Consider the following 16,387-nt stretch of genomic DNA (forward strand, 5'->3'; position numbering starts at 1 on the left):
TTTGCATTGGATACTGTGGATCCCATTTCAGCCTTTTAACTGCTTCGTGCATGTGGCTATGGTCACACTCTCCTGGGAGGCTGGAGAAATCCACCAAGGGCACCTGAAGGGCCCAAGGGAGAGTCCGGGGCTACTGCTCCCTCCTCTCACAGGCAGAGAGACTGAGGGAATAAAGAAAAACAACGAGCGGAGAATGTGCCCCTCCTTTTTTTCTCCTTGCTCCAGACCAGATCTGTGCACTCCTCCGTGTTGCCTTTGCTCTCCCCTGAGCAGATGGAGGTGGCTAAGCCAGCCAGAAAGCTACACAAAAAGCTGGGTCACATCCCACCAGCCCCCCTGAAATATTGCTGTGTACACATTCCCTTGCAGGGGTCGGAACTATTAAGCAACTGCAGTTTGAAAAGTTACAGCTGCTCTGCTGGAGCAGGCAGAGGAAAACACACATTGAGTCCGAAAACAGGCGGGATATTGTGCAGGAAGGCTGGGGGACATGCAGGAGGGTGTAGAAACACAGCAAACCAGTGTGGGGAAATGCCATTTTGCTTTCTGCTGTGGAAGCATTCAGTGGCAGGGGAATTTTTCTACAGTCCCCATTAAATGGGTCCCAGACCTGGCGGGGCTTCGAGGACCTTGGTCTGGAGAAGGGCTGAAGGAGATGTGTGTATACAGTTAGTGACATTTATTGCTAATCCTCAGCCCACCTCATCAGCAACTTGTTTCATTAACAACCAACTCAACCCCATACCCATCAGGGTGTTATGAACAGGGACAGGATGGCTGGAGATGTGCTGTCAGGCCAGGCTGCAGCCAGGGACCAGCTCGCATGTGGACTATGACCTCTGGCAGTGGGGCAGATTTTTTTTTTCTGGGCTCCTACAGCTGGATACAGCCTGACTGGGGTCTTGGGCACCTTCTCCTGTGCCCTCACCACTGGGTACTGCTGCCGTGCTTCCCTACTGGACCATCCCAGCTGCACCAGGGCAGTGAGGAGGCTGTGGGATCCCAGCGGCATCCAGGACAACTGGTCCCTGTGAACTAGTTTGCAGTCACAGCACAGCTTTCATGGGGGAGAAAAAGCCACCCGTGAAGTTCCCAGCCTGCCTGTTGGTCCAGGGTAAGAGCAAAGGGCTGTTTCTAGGTAACATTGACATTAAGGCTGAAAAGAAGAGAGAACAGGAACAATAGAGGTTTATAAATGGGCACAGAGCTGCTCTTGCCAAGCAGGGCACTTCAGCTCTTGTTGCTGGAAAGGTTACGTTCAGCCTTTACCAGAACTCAGACATTATCCCAAACGATCCTGAGGAGGAAAACAAGAATTTGGGCTTTGGCAAAAATAACCAGTTAGTGGCTCCATTGCCCTCATAAGCAAAGGGGAGGAGAGGCAAATTGGAGGCAGCCCTGGAGCACGTGCTGCTGCAGCTGCTGGTGGGACTTTCAGGAGAACCCAATATAGCGCATCTGCCCCTGCCTGCAGGCAGTGGAGCTGGGGAGAAGGACCTCCTCAGGCTGCCTTTCCATCTGCTCTCCCACCATCTCATGGCACCCCTATAAATTCTCACTGGAAGCCAGAGTATTTTAAGGACAGAATGTCTGCCCTTTAGTGTCTGGTATCCTGGAGCATCGGTGCTCCTTGGTCTGTCGTAGCAGCTGCCTCTGTCCCTTCAGATGGCTCAAAACACTGGCTTTTCATGTTGTTTCCAGCTGCAAGGGGGGAAGATCCAGAGGAAGGGAGACAGAAGCCCCACACCAGGGTCACAGCCCTGAGGGAAGCCAGCTCCCCAGGCACACTGGCTTGGGAGGGTGATTTAACCATTGGGTAAGTGATTTAATCCTCAGAGCAAGTGGATCATGCAGGCTTGGCATGGCAGGGCCAGTTCTGCCTCTTGCTGAAGCGAAGGATAATCCCTGGCACAGGGTAAGGATGCAGGCAGAGCATCGCCAGCCCCTTCCAGATGCTCATGGAGCAGAGCATCGCCAGCCCCTTCCAGATGCTCATGGAGCAGAGCAGGATCAAAGGAACTTCTGCCTCCCAGGCAGTCTCTGCTCGGCACAGACTTGAGCATGGGCTTGATGTAGTGCGGTGGAAGTCAGCATCGACTGCTCTGTGCGGGACCAGCTCACACTTGGGAGGAGCGGGTAGGCAAAGAGCGCACAGTGCCATCACCTGTGTCACTGTGTCCCACCTGCCAGCCCAGAGATCAGACAGAGACCAGCAGGTGACAGTAAGAGATAAGGATCATTTAAATAGCCAGGAAACATTACCCAAGGATGGGCAGCACAAAGCTTAATGGGCAATTAGCACTGCCCCTAATCAAAGCCTGCTCCAATCAACACTATTAATGAATGAGAGCAGAAAAGGCGGGGGGGGGGGGCAGGGAGGACAGAGAGTACAGAGAGTAGGGTAGACATGAAAACACAGTGCTGGTGGAAAAAGCTTATGCTATGTCTCCATTCATCCATCCATCCATCCAAGCAAGGGACTGATGGGGGCAAGAGAAGGATGGAGAGCACGGAGCCATCCTCTCCCTGGGGCTGCAGCAGGGAAAACCCTTATCTAGCAGATGGATCTGATTTAAATTAACCCCCTGGGTGCACTGAAGCCGTGGGAGAGGTTAGGACTGTTTGAGACTTGTGGATTGGGGGAGATTTGCTGCAATAGGGCCCGGGGCTATGTGGAAGTTGGTGCTTAACCTGGAAGGGACCCGCTCATCTCTCTGGTCTTGGGGACTGCTGGAGCAGCAGTCAGAAAAACAGCTTTATTTGCGAGCAAGGAAACCAGATCTGGAGGCACCGGCTGATGATAACCACGTGCAAGGCCAGAGGCTATTTTTCCATGGTCGTTTTTCAGAGCAGAGACACATTTTCGCATTGTTTCTTTCCTTTCAGTGTAAACAACTCCCTTGCCCAAGACCTTCGTCCCCTTCCCTGGCCACGGCAGCTGTGTCTCCAGGCTGCCTGGTGTCTGCAGAGCAGCAAAGTTCAGCTGCAGCAACTTTCCAAGAAAGCAACACTAAAGCCATCCCTCCTCCCCCAGATTCCTTCTCTCCCAACAGCTCAAAGGAAACATCCTAAGCATTTTGCACAGGGTTTTATGGCTGTGCTGCTGCTTCTATTTTTAAATCAAGGGGGAAAAGACTTGGCGGTATTTATAAATAAAGGCTGTATGAAAACCAGCCTCTTTATCTGTAGTGCTGCACAGAGTGATAATTGCACTTTTTTTACATAAAGCCATGGAGACTGCGGGTGCATGGGAACACCCCTCCCTGCCCACCACTTCCATGCAGCACAGCCATAAACCAGAACAAACCAACCCAAAACAGCCCAAATCCCAGCGACTACAACTGCAAAGAGCCAGCAGCAGCCAGTGGGGCGAACCTTGGCGAGCCCACGGCTCGGTGGAGGGACCCGGTGCGAGCAGAAAGCACACACTGGCATCTCTGGACAGGAGGCTTGTTGCGGCTACTGTCAGGCATTTACTGTATTCCTGGTCCAGGCTCTAGCCACAAGCAAATCTTCCAGGCTTCCTACCTCCTCGCCTTACGGCAAGTTGCAACGCAGCAGACATTTCATTTACTGTGACTTTCTGAAGCCAAGTAGCTTACAACACATCTCAAGACTGGCTCTTTCATGTAACACAACCCTGTCACAAGCCAGATAACATTCCGTCTGGTACATGGATGATATAGTTTGGGTGGAAGAGGTACCCCTGTCTACAGCATGCCTGATGCTGATGGCTATCTGGTATCTCCTCTGTCTGAATCCTTCCCGACCCCTCTCCTCTGCAGGGCCAAGGAAAGAGACAGCAGTGCTTTTCCACCAGCATCTGTTGAAGAAGGACTTTTGAAGCCACCTCAGTCAATCCAGAAACATCAATCCCACCAGCCTCTTATCTAACAGCATGCATCTGAGAAGTTCGCACGAAAGCAAGTGCCATAGTTTTTCCACACACAATGGAGACCAACCATTTGCTGAAGCCAGGATCATGGCTTGGAGCATCTCCGTGTCAAACTGGTTGTTCGGCCAGGCTCCACCTTCCTCTCCATTCTGGGAGCTATGGGAAAAGAAAAGAAACAGCAAGTTACTAAAGCTCCGTCAGGAGGTGTGGGCTTGTCAGAGAGCATGAGAAGCCAAGGCTGCCGGCTTGTCCACTGGTGGAGAGGAGTTTGCAGGCTTTAAATCCTTCTATTACATAACACTTAAGAGTCAAGACACTTTCAGAAGTCTCCCAATACCAAAAGCACTTGGGGGCTCAGTGGTGCTTCCAGCAACACCTGCCTAACTCTGGCTGACTTCAGAGACAGCCAGCACCTCATCACCTCAAAATCCCTGTGGGTGCCTTCCCACCAATATAACACCACAAAAAAAATGCTGGTCCTAAAGTCCCAGAGCTGCATGCAGTCTTGTACAACCAGGCCCTCTGTTCCTTTTGCAGGCCATGTGAGTGGATGCCCCTTTCAAAGTATTTCAGGCTACTGCTCTGGTCTGCAGCTTCATTTGTGAGACTGAGAGTGAGAAAACCCCACAGTGTGATCGTGGCATGCAGCCAGCTGCCCAGTGCCATGAAACCTGCTCTGAAGGAAGTCCAAAAGCAGCTGCTGGCTCTGGAGAGCTGGCAGCAAACAGTCCTGGGGAGGGTGGAGCAACATGGAGAGAAGGGAGGTGGGTGCCCACCTTGGTTCCCTGGGACTGGGCAATGGAGGGGCTGAGCACCACAGATCTGCCTGGGAAACCTCTGGGAATGTTACCAGGCTTTAAGGGGGGTTTGTGACCGAGGTTACAATCAGCAGTCTGTGCGCAGTCTAACAAGACCCGCTTTCATGTTTGCCAGGTGCCAGCTGTGCTCGGCCACTGCTCACTGGTGGTGGCACTTCCCCTCCGAAGAGGTCAGGGCTGTGCTCCCAGAGCCCCCCCCGGAGCTTCACTGCCTCCAGCAGAGACCTAAACATCTCACCAGCTTCCTGGATCCTCCTCTGCTCTGACCCTAAGTGACCACATCACTCAGACTGCCAGTCTCCCCTCTCCCAGCTGAGTGCTCTGACCACCTGCAGCTCTTGCTGCCCACTGCGATGCCAGGCTCTGCCCCTTGGCTGTGTGCTGGCTTGCCTGGGACAAGGGCTGCCCTGCTCTTGCAGCTGGGAGATCTCCAGAATTGAGATGGGGGAGGGTGAAAGCCCTCCCCCTTGGAGAGAGCTGAGCCTGTTTCCCAGGCAAATGTTCAAACCACCAGGCTGCAAGGCATGGAGGTGGCCTCCTCCTCCACCACAGTGGACCCAGCCCTTGCACCCAGGAGCTGCCAGAACCCGAAGCCCTGCTCAGACAGCCGAGATCTCCCCCAGCTCTGGACTCTCCTGCCACAGCTCCATGCTTGAGCACTCAGCACCCTGCGTGCTGCAAATGTCAGTGCAGGCACTGCCCATGCCAACTCAGTGCTGTGTGCTGGGTGGCAGATGGGCTCTTCACCACCATGCTGAGCGTCCTGCTGCCTGAGTTCCCCCCGCCGTTTGCACCCACAGCAGCCTTCACACACAGGACAGGCTCAATATGGCCATTTCAGAAATGAGATGGACCCACAGGCGCATCCTCGAAGGTTGTATCTGGCATGTAGTGTGGGCAGCTCCCGTGTCTAGGTCACTGCCCCAGCTGCATCAAAGCTCTGCAAGGAGGGAAGCCCTGAATGCACAAGAGCTTTCACTATCCTCCCTGTGCAAATGTCCTGCACACAGGAAGAAAAACTGCAGATGCACGGGATGGATAAGAGTGCCCATGAGCTCTGATCAGGCCCCACATGGCCCTGCTCAGTCACACAGCTTAGTATGGACCAAGTGAGGGGTATACATGGGCAAAATCCCTTTGAAACACAAGATCTGAGTGTAAGGATGCATGTATGGACACTCCCAGTTACTCTGCAGAAAATCTGGTCTTAAGCAACTTGTCCAAAACCATGCAGGACCTGTGCCAGGACCACATGACCACCCGTCCCTTCCCCTTCTGTACCTCCTGCCTGATCCAGCCCCAGCCGGGTGCAGGGCACTGCTCTTACACCAGTTTATCTGTGAAGGATGCGAACAATCCCTAATGTAGCAGAGACTGCCCTGGCACGACACTGTCAACAGCACCGCCTCTGAAATACCTGCTGTCTGCTGCAACCCAGGGCATCCCGAAAACTATTTATATCCATCCTCTGCTATGTGTGTGGTGGCACAGTTTCAAGAAGGCCAGAAGCGAGGCTTGCCCACCTCGCAAATTGATTTCAGCGCTTGTGTGATGGTTGTGCTGAGAGTCCTTGGACATGGGTACCGCTACCCTGCACTCAATGTTATGCCAGTGAGCAGCGTGCAGGCAGTCCAGGCAGCGAGGACAAGGAGGGGACAGCCCTGGGGCTGCAGTGACCTGTTAATGTCACAAGCAGGGCTGGGAATAGCACCCCGGGCTAGATCCAATAAAGGACTTATGAACCTAAACACCATTGCAAACCACAACCCGTTCAGTCACCAGTTAACACCAGCAGCTCCTGCCCCACCAGCTGCCCCCGTGGCTGGCAGCTGAGGTTCCCAGGTTTTTCAGGGCTGCAGGAAAGCTGCCCAGAAACACTCCGGTGCCTCCCAGACACTGCTTCTGGCTCTAGAGGCTGCCCTAGCACGGTGATGGGATCCAGGGATGGGGAAAGGGAAAGCACAAGGAAGTGCCAAATCTTTTTTTCTTTTTCAGATTGTAATATTCTGGTGGTTTGAACTCTGTTTTGAAATCAGAGGCCCATGTTCAACTCCCTCTTCAATGCAGCAGTGCCAGCATCACATTTTCCACCGCCTGAAAGACTCTTTCCTCCCCTCCTGCCTCTCCTTCAGGCAATGGGTTGCACTGGACAGAAGCTCCTCCTGCCTCCTGTCAAAGCCGTGCCTCTGTGCCCTAGGACAGAGGGAATGCATGGAAGGAAAGGCTCACTCTGTGGTCAGGGCATTCACCTGGGAAGTAGGACCAGGACCCCTGGCCTCACTGAACTCCCTAACCAGGTGGTCCTCACTCTCCACCCCAATGATCCTTGACCCCATGGCTGCATGCAGGCACAGACAGGAGAGCTGGCTGCCACAAAGCACCAGACTTGTCCAGGGCTGGGTTGGAAAGCAGGGGGAAGAAGGATGGTGGTTAGTCCCTGCATCCTGGGAGAGGGTTGTGCGACACAGTTCAGCCTGTCCAGTGCATGGCACAAGAGGAGCAGCTGTACCAAGAAACGTGTGGATCTTGTTTAGGTTGTTTTGAGCTGTTGTTCTGGAGTTGTATGCCCTCAGGGAGGGGTGACCATACAACACCAGAGAGCAAAGGGAGGTTCATCCCTGAAGGAAGGGGAGATGGGCAGCCTTTCAGACCCTTTTCCTTTCTTCTAGTCTTAGAGAGGGAGTGAACACACATGAACTCACATGGTGGGCTTCACCAGCCCCTGCATTATGGCTGTACCCCAGTGTCAGGGGGACAGCCAAAGTCCTATATCCCCTTAATGCCTTCTGGGATCACAAAATCATAGACTGATTCAGCTGGAGAGGGACATGAAGCACCCAGTCTAACAAAGGTGGGAAGGTCTCTGCCCCAACACTCCACTCAAAGCAGGGCCAAGCTTTCAGCTGGACCCAACCTGATATTAGATGCTCAGGGCCTGACCAGCCACATTTTAAGTATGAGATGGATCTTCCTCTCCGGCCTCCTGTTCCAGTGTTTGACCACCCTGCGGTGAAAAACATTTCCTAACATCTACTCCAAATTTGTCTTGTTGCAACATCTGCCCGTTACCCCTCATCCTTTCACTGTGCACCTCTGAAGACAGCAATGAGACCCTTCTCCTAGCTCTCATGACTCCAAGCTGAAGGAGCACTCTCAGCCTCTCCTCCCCTGCCTTGGGCTCCAGACCACTGATCATTTTGGTGGCTCCCATATGGCCATGTCTTTGTCACAGTGAGGAGCCCAAAACTGGGCACAGTGCTCCAGGTGTGGTCCCATTAAGAGATGAATTGAGGGCAACTATCTCTTCTTTTGACCTGCTGGCTACAATCTTACCAGTAAAACCCAGTCAGTCTCCATCACAGCAAGGGTGCACTGGTGACTCATGTTCTACCTGATGGTCCCCAAGTCCTTTTCTGCAAACTTACTGCACCCAGTGTTCCCAAATTTTGCACAAACAGCCCCAAAGCTGTGTGCCTGTTCCCCATGATGCCACGCAGAAAAGCTATTTTAGAAATGGCTTAGAGCTGCAAAAAATGGTATTGAGCTCACTTCTCAAAGCAGGAAATTCAAGTGCCTCAATTACTTGCAGTGCAATCATCCAGAATTCAGAGGCACAGAAAAAAAAACAAGTGCTGTAATCTAAAAATGTTCAAAAATAACTTCTTGCATTGGAAAAAGGCACACAGCTGATGACCAGATCTGGCCATTTTCCACAGCTATAGGATGGAGTTGTGAATCAGAGCTGTGAATCACTGATTCAATAGTGAGCAGCCTGCCCTGCCCTGCTCCCTCTGCCTGGGGCAGGCAGACCTCAGAGCCCCCCCTTGCAGCCCTGCTTCTCACTCAGCGGCAGCCTTGGGTGCTGCTGCAGGGAGGCTGCCCGGAATGGAGGGGCTGGTTCCTATGGAAATGACTCCAAGGACTTGCTGTTTTTAATACAAATGCCATTGACTCAATAGGTTTTTTTCTAAAAACCCATCCCCCATAGGATAGATTTTTTTCTCTCTCTTCAATTCTACTCCACACTTCAAAGCCCAAAAAAGAGCTGGCTTTCATTTTCAGGAACGTTTCCAGCACAGCTAGGACTGGAGGGAAGGAAACAAACCCATGTTTGAAACAAACTCAGGGATGCAGCATCTTAGGGGGCTCAGGACATGGTGAACACAGAGCACGGGACAGCAGAGGCAGTACAGCCAGTGCATGACCTGCAAATGCCTTCATTAAAACTGCCTACATGGAAATTGAGGAATGATGAAATGAAAGGCTTGCCCCGCAGCCTTGACACAGCCCCACCACATGCTGCATGGCAAGGCTGCCCCCATTACCGAGGACTCCCACAAGCATCTACCGGAGCAGTACAGGGTGGACCTGGGTGCTCTGCTGACTGGCTATTTTGTGGCACTCCAGACCACCACAACCCTTTTTAACTTCCACTTGAGCACAGAATTATTCATTTCCTTGTGGGGTTGCTATGGAGCTCGTCACTATGGCAGCCACAGGCCTTGCAAACATTTATTTGCACAACTGCCTGGTGGATTCCTGAAAAATTGTTTTCCTCGCTCTGCAGCTGGAAACACAAGCCATAGCAGCACCACAACAAACTGGAAAAATTTATTCATGCCAGAGCAGTGCTGTCAGAATCCTAGGGGCTGGAGAGGACAGCCCAGCACCCTGTGGACGAGACCTCGGGACCCTGCAGTGCTTGGCAGGGCTCCTGGCAGCACTTGCCCTGGGGATTTCCCCAAGACACTCTCAGCATCCTCCCTACTCTCTCATTTGGGGCTTTCTGGCTCCTATGGCAGTGGCCAGCACTGCTTCCACCCCACAGCACCGGCTGCTCCCAGGCCTCCCCGCTCCAGGGAGGAGGATGTGGCTGGGGTTTGTTTCTCCTCTCAGCCTCTTCCCCTTTCATTCCTGTTTGCTCCACAGCTCTGGCTGCTGCTCCCACGCTCCCATCACCTGCACTGGCAGCTTGTCTGGGGTAGCACTCCGCCTTCCCCTACGCACCCAGCTCCCAGGGCCAGCGGGGTATCTTCAAGCCCATTCCCCCAGTCCCATTCCTGGGCATCCCCTGGTCCCCCTCAGGCTGCCCCCCCCCCAACTCCCCCTGCACTGCTCTTTCCTCTCTCCCAGCTTCCTCCAAGCCCTCCCCACCCCCTGCCACCTCCCACGCACAGCTCCAGCTGAAGGCAGCAGCAGAAGTAAAACCTCCGCCTGTGCCGTTTCTTGGCTGGCAAAGCGACAAGCAAGAGGTAATGAATTAATCCCTGCCAGTGCTGAGTCTCCACTGCACTCAAGGTGTGCTGGGGACACAGACCCACGGCTGGGGATACAGACCCAGGGTCAGCATCCCTCTGTCCTAGCATCCACGCCAGCCTCCCACAGCCCCAGCCCACCACCCTCCCACCTCCCCCAGCCTCTGAAAAAATGGCACCAGCTCCAAAATTGCCACTATTTCCTGCCCTTCTCCCTTCCTTAACAGAGGATGCTGCTGGCCCTTCCCCCACACTCCCCCAGCTCCCCATGTTCCCTGCTGCTTCTGTAATGCAATTACAAGGGCTGGAGAGGACCTGAATGAGGCCCAGCTTTACGATCATGACTTTGCAAAGATGGGATTGAAAAATGTTAGCAGGCAAGCAGGGGGAAGATTTGCAGCCTCCCAAAGCACCGGCGAGTCATTACATCCAGCCCGTGGAACTGCTGGGATGCTGCTCTGCCAAGCAGAGGCAGAACAAAAGGCCATGATGTCTCTAAAATGGGGACCAGGGGCAGTACCCTCTCCTGGGGACTCTTCCAGCCCTTCTAGATTAGCCGGAGCCGAGACCATTATTATTTGACCCAGCCCATCCTGCTGCCATCTATGCCCCAAACATGCCAGGAAGGATATTTTGAGAAACTCTTTGGAAGGGTTTTTGTGCCTATTTGTCAGATCCTTGTGCCTCTGCAGCCAGCCATGGCATGTGCTCAGCTGCGCAGGAAGCAGATGGAGACAGAAAAATTAAACTAATACATATAGCACCTGCTAAATTACCTAAAATAGCATTTCTATACATAACGCTGTGATGATGAAACTCCTGATATTCTGGGGGCTTTCCAGAATAAGAAATGTGTCCCATCACTAGGATATTTCCCTTTCTCCATAAAAGACTCTCCAGATTTTGTCCCACCTGGCAGGATCCAGCTGGCTCAGACTTCAAAGGCCGTGACAAATGCACATAAAGGGATTATTGGCCCAGGATGATCAATAAGGGCAGGAAACATTCCACTGAAGAGGGCTACATGATCTGGAAAGAAGCCTGTATACTGAATCTGCTGAGACGTGGGCTGTTAATAGACAAAAGGGTGAACACTGCGAACAGGAGTGCTCACTGGCATCGTGCACAGCCTGGGGGACCAGCTCTGTGGTCTCTTAGCTAAGGAAGGGGAAGTAGGGTGGGACAAGGAGACATCACTACAAAACCTTCAGCTTTCAGTCTCAGGATTGGCTCAGCTCCACAGGAAGGGGGGAAAAGAAAGCAGTTACCCAGGAACAACACCTGCTCCCAGTGTCAACACAGCTCCTGCCTGTCGCAGCGCCCCAAATCCACTCCAAAATTGCACCATGGGGCTGTAGCCCATGCTCAGAGCAAAGCTGGCCTCTAAGCACCTTTGTAGTGCTTTAAAGCAGCATTTTCTCTGCACTGTTTGATGGGAAACCACAGTCCTATCTAAAGCCATGAGCTTCTGTGTGGTCTTCAACCTTTCCTGTTTCAAGACCCACGAGGACACCCCCAAACCTGGCAGATACAACTGTCTGACCCTTGCTGGGCTTCCATGGTTTCCTCCAAGGTGTTTGCTGAGCAAAAGACACACAAACAGGCTGAGGGCTGGCATGGGCTGCATCATCTGGCATGAACAATCACCTTAAATACTCCCCAAAAAGGCAACTTCTCTCCCAGACTCCCCAGGACCTGGCACAAGCTAGTGATTTGAGCTCTGCAGCCCCAGAGGCTTTGGTGGGGGAAAACCCTCCCTTCACAGCAGAGCCCCTTTACTAGCACAACTCCTACTTCACTCAGAGGTCCACAGCCCACATTAAAGCGCAGCGGCTCTCTATCTTAGGAGAGCGCTGCGTCACTTAGATTACAGCTGTTCCTGCAAAACAATGACCTCAAAGGGATTTCCAGAGGGAGCTGTGATTTTTCAGGCTACTGGCCTCCACTCACACCTTCCTGAGGCCCTGGGGTGGCAACTGAGAGCAGCTTCATGCTCTGCATGCTGCAGGAGCTGTGGAGGAATCACTCAATACTCAAGCATCTGAACAGGCAGACAAATGCAAACCAGCCAGAAGAAGCTGTAATTTTAGTCCAAAGACTGTTGCACCTCTTTTGATTCACTGCAGAACACGTGGAACCTCATCTGGCAAAGTGAGAACCACTACTGGCTTTAACTTTTGAGTGCATTTGGGATGGAAACCTGAGGATTACAATTATTTCCTAAACTTCCCAGGGTGGCAGTTATTTCTACTGCTCCTCTTGTGCCTGTCAATGTGGAGCTGAGGGTGGGAAGCCTGCATAGCCCAGAAGTGCCAGCAGTTGGTCCCAGGGCTCCTGGCCTTCCCCAAGCCGTGGTGACACCAGCTGTGGTGCACATCCCACTACCTGCACATTCTCCACGTTACATTGTCCTGACGACTGTCTCCTTTTCCCTTTTTCAGCCTTTTTCCCCCACACTGCCCATCCACTCATTCAATTACCCCAGGCTTCTGGAAGCTGTGAGTGGTTTCAACCAGATCCAATGGTCAGGTGAATGCTACTCTTCCATCATTGGTATGAAAATCAACATGCTACTGACATGCTACTCTTCCACCATTTGCATGAAAATCAACAGAGAAAGACCTTCATTGGTGTCTGCTACTAGGGAAAGGCTCAGTTACCAGCCATGCTTGGCCCACTGGCTCTCCCATCACTGCCCATCATCACATGAGCGGCTGGAAATTGCAAAAGCTGCTTGTTCTGCTGCTACTTTGGAGCTGGGCACAGCCTGGGGTGCTGTGTGGGAGGACAGTGGTGGTGGGGAGGGGCTCTGAGAAAGCAGGAGGCTGGTGATGCAGTTGGGGAATGGAGAAGAGGAGCACAGGGAGACCCTCACTGCATGGTGCATAGGAGGGTGGCAAGGGCAGATATTGTGGGGGGAACATCGGGGACCTTGACCGGCTGGAGGAGTGGGCCCATGTGAACCTCCTGAGGTTCAACAAGGCCAAGTGCAAGGTCCTGCACCTGGGTGGCAGCAATTGCCAATGTCAATACAGTCTGCGGGATGAATGGATGGAGAGCAGCCCTGTGGAGAAGGACTGGGGGTACTGGTGGGTGACAAATGGGATACAAGTAGACAATGTGTGCTCACAGCCCAGAAATCCAAGCATCTCCTGGACTGCATCACCAGCAGCGTGGCCAGCAGGTCAAGTGAGGTGATTGTCTCCCTCTGCTTCACTCTCCTGAGACCTCCCTGGAGCACTGTGTTCAGCTCTGGGGTCCCCAGCACAAAACAGACATGGGCCTGTGAGAGCAGGCCTAGAGGAGGCCACCGAAATGTTCCGAGGGCTTGAAAAGCTCTGCTATGCAGAGAGGCTGAGAGAGTTGGGGTTGTTGAGCCTGGAGAAGAGAAGGCTCTGGGGAGACCGTACTGCAGCCTTTCAGTATATAAAGAGGGTTTATAAGAAAGATGGAGAAAGACTTTTTATCAGAGTTTGTCATGAAAGGACAAGGGACAAGGGTTTTAAACTGAAAGAGGGTGGGGTTTGGGTTGGGCATAAGGAAGAAATTTTACAATGAGGGTGGTGAGACACTGGAACAGGTTTCCCAGAGAATCTATGGACACTCCATCCCTGGAAGTGTTCAAGGTCAGGTTGGACAAGACTTTGAGCAACCTCATCTAGTGAAGGATGTTCCTGCCCATGGCAGAGGGGTTTGAGTGGATGATCTTTGAAGGTCCCTTCCAACCCAAACCCTTCTGTGATTCTATGAAAAGATGCCAGAAGAGCCATGGTGGGGCATGAGAGGGACAGAGGGGTCACAGTCACAGGGACCTGGCTCTGCAACCCAGCAGAAGCACTGGAGGGAGAGGACTGCTGCAGGCTGCAGCTTGGCTGGCGCCTCTGCCCAGCACATGCCAGTTTTCACAACATTTTCAATCAAGAAGTGGACAGAAGGTCAATCTGTCAGTGTTTACCCTGACATCCCCACTGGTGCAGGTGTGCATGTGCTTCATAGCACTTGCTGCTATATCCACTATAATGTTACACAAACTTGCAACGTAAATTCCTGTGGGGTTACAACATCTGCAGACACCCCTGTGGCTAGTAGGTTAGCAAGTATTTTTTTTAAGGAAGGACACGCTAAAGCCTGCATCTCTGGCCAGCTGTCTTTCTGCTGTGTATCCACCCCCACGCTGCGTAAACCCATGAATGTTCACGTCTCCCTCTGCCTCTGGCCCCAGCTGCTGTGTGCTCTGAGATGTCCCACCCGCACATACACGTATAGGCTCCCCTTGGCGGGAGCGTGTCCTGGTACACTGGAGTGCTGCTGTCTGACCACCCCAAACACACAGTAGAAGCCCCCTGAGCTGCAGCCACCCTTTGGCAGTACCTGCACGTTCTGATCACCAAGAATGCTCCTGAGAGCTTTAAGGACTATCCTTGGAACACCTTTTTTCCCCTCCCTGTCCCCCACCAGACACAGGCAGACTGTCGTTAGTCCTACAAGCCCAACTCTTGGACCTCAGGCTTGAAAATGGAACAAAGAATAAAAAACATCCTTTCCTTCATAGCTTTCCTATGGGCACCTCCACTATCAGCTGCAAACCCCCTTTGCTGCACCCTCCTTCCTCCCTCTGCACAGCCTGGGTGATGATGGCCAGGGTCAGACAAGGTGGCCATGATGCTGTTTAACAGGTGAGTGAAGCGAACATCACTATTGACTGTGTTCACCCTGGGAGAGGGAGACTGGCTCACAACAGCATTGGAAACTTGTAGCACAGGGAGATTTAGGATTAGAGAAAATAAATGGAGGGAGTGTGCGAAATGAGACTCTATATCTTCTTTGCATGCTTTGCTCCTCCCTCCCCTGGAGTGACCGGGGATTCCCACACTGCTCCCCACCTCCTTGGGGGTCCCCCACCATGGTCTCTGGGGTGCCTCCTGCCTGGGATCTCCTTCCAGCTTACCCACATGGCCTGAGATTGTCCGCACTTCTCCTATGAGCTGCCCAGGACACACCGGCTTTTCCCAGCACAGGACAGCTCACCCTCCCATGCCCACCTGCGAGCAACACAGAGCCCTCGCCACTCCTCCAGGAAGGAAATCCTGACTTGAGCCAGGTGTTTTCCTGAATAAACCATCACACAGAGATCAAAACAAAGAGCTACCAGTGTTATGCAAGTACCATGAACGTGCAGGGCACAAGCCCTGTCTCTGTTCCTTTGGCAACTAGTGAAAAAGCAACAAGATGTGTCCCTCGTACCAGTTCCAATCCCTGCACTGCCCCCTCATATGAGCCCCCCCCCCCTCGGGAAACCCCATACTGATGATCCTACAGGGATGTCCTGTAACACTGTCAGACTGTACGTCTACTGCCCTTTGATCAATTCATTGCTGTGATCTCCACTACAGCCACTGATCTGATTAGTCTGGGAACAGCATCTGCTGCTCGGTATCATTCTGTACTCATTTACATTTGCCCAGAGACAGCATGGATGCTTTTTTTTTTTTTTAGAAAACAAAATACAAACATCATTAAATTAATTAATCTACCCTCCTGTTTCTCCCAAACAAGATCAATTGAGAATTGGTCTACTCAGTTCTGACTCCCTACCACATTTTCAGAGGATATTGTCTGAGCTCTTATTTCCTGAGCATGTGCACCAGAGCTCTCCTGCGTTTCCGAACAAAGAACAAATTCTCTTTGTTGTCCTGTAACAGCACTCTGAATGCAGCGATATATGAGATCAAGAGACGGTCCCTGCCTTACTGAGCTTACCCTGAGTTTTGCCGGGTTTCAGGTGCTCAGAGACATGTGGGATTTGTTTCAGTGGGTGGGGATATGCTCAGAAAAGACAAGATTGTTCCTTTTCCAACTCACGCGAAAACAGCAAAGGAGAAATCACAACATGGGTTTAAGCCTGCTTTCTGGCTTAGGGTCAGTGCCGGACTCCCTCCAGGACCCATTCAAACCACTAGCCTAAGCTGCCTTGTATTTATTGCTATTTAATTTGGGTCAGACAAATGCAGTTAAGAGCACATCCCTTTTTTTTCTTTTCAGCTAGAGGTGGCCTGTGTTCCCGGAGAGCCAAGCAGAGCCCTGCTGTTCGGAGAGCTCACGGTCCTGGAGAGGTTCGCCTGTCAGCAGGAGACACAGTTGTACGTGAGCTAACACTGGAGAGAGTAACAGTGGGCAGGGCTCCGGCAGTTGCCCTTGCACCTTCTTTAATACCTGTACTACCAACCAGTGCTTGGGGAATTCACCCACCAGACATCAAAACACTGGGAAGAGCACAATGGGGAGTGAACTGCTCTCCAGGATTTGCCTGTTTTATCATCTGAGAGATGTCAGGGCTGGGCACTGAACACATAAAATAGCACTTTCTATTTCCATCCTTTAGTATTTTAACACTGGTTTAGAATAAACACATCTCCCTT

General features: G+C 52.3%; 1 protein-coding gene across 7 annotated transcripts in view; it reads right to left on the bottom strand.

Annotated features, from left to right (window-relative positions):
• The window catches only part of LOC142044245 (protocadherin gamma-C5-like), a 58,325-nt gene that overhangs the window by 3,430 nt on the left and 38,508 nt on the right, over nucleotides 1-16,387 (bottom strand). For all 7 annotated transcript variants that reach the window (XM_075056472.1, XM_075056478.1, XM_075056479.1 and 4 more), the window contains exon 3: nucleotides 3,963-4,051. In XM_075056472.1, coding sequence (XP_074912573.1) covers nucleotides 3,963-4,051 — 89 coding nt within the window. The remainder of the gene's footprint in view (nucleotides 1-3,962; nucleotides 4,052-16,387) is intronic.

Source organism: Buteo buteo, chromosome 24 (assembly GCF_964188355.1).
Source record: "Buteo buteo chromosome 24, bButBut1.hap1.1, whole genome shotgun sequence".
In the NCBI taxonomy this organism is placed as follows: Eukaryota; Metazoa; Chordata; class Aves; order Accipitriformes; family Accipitridae; genus Buteo; species Buteo buteo.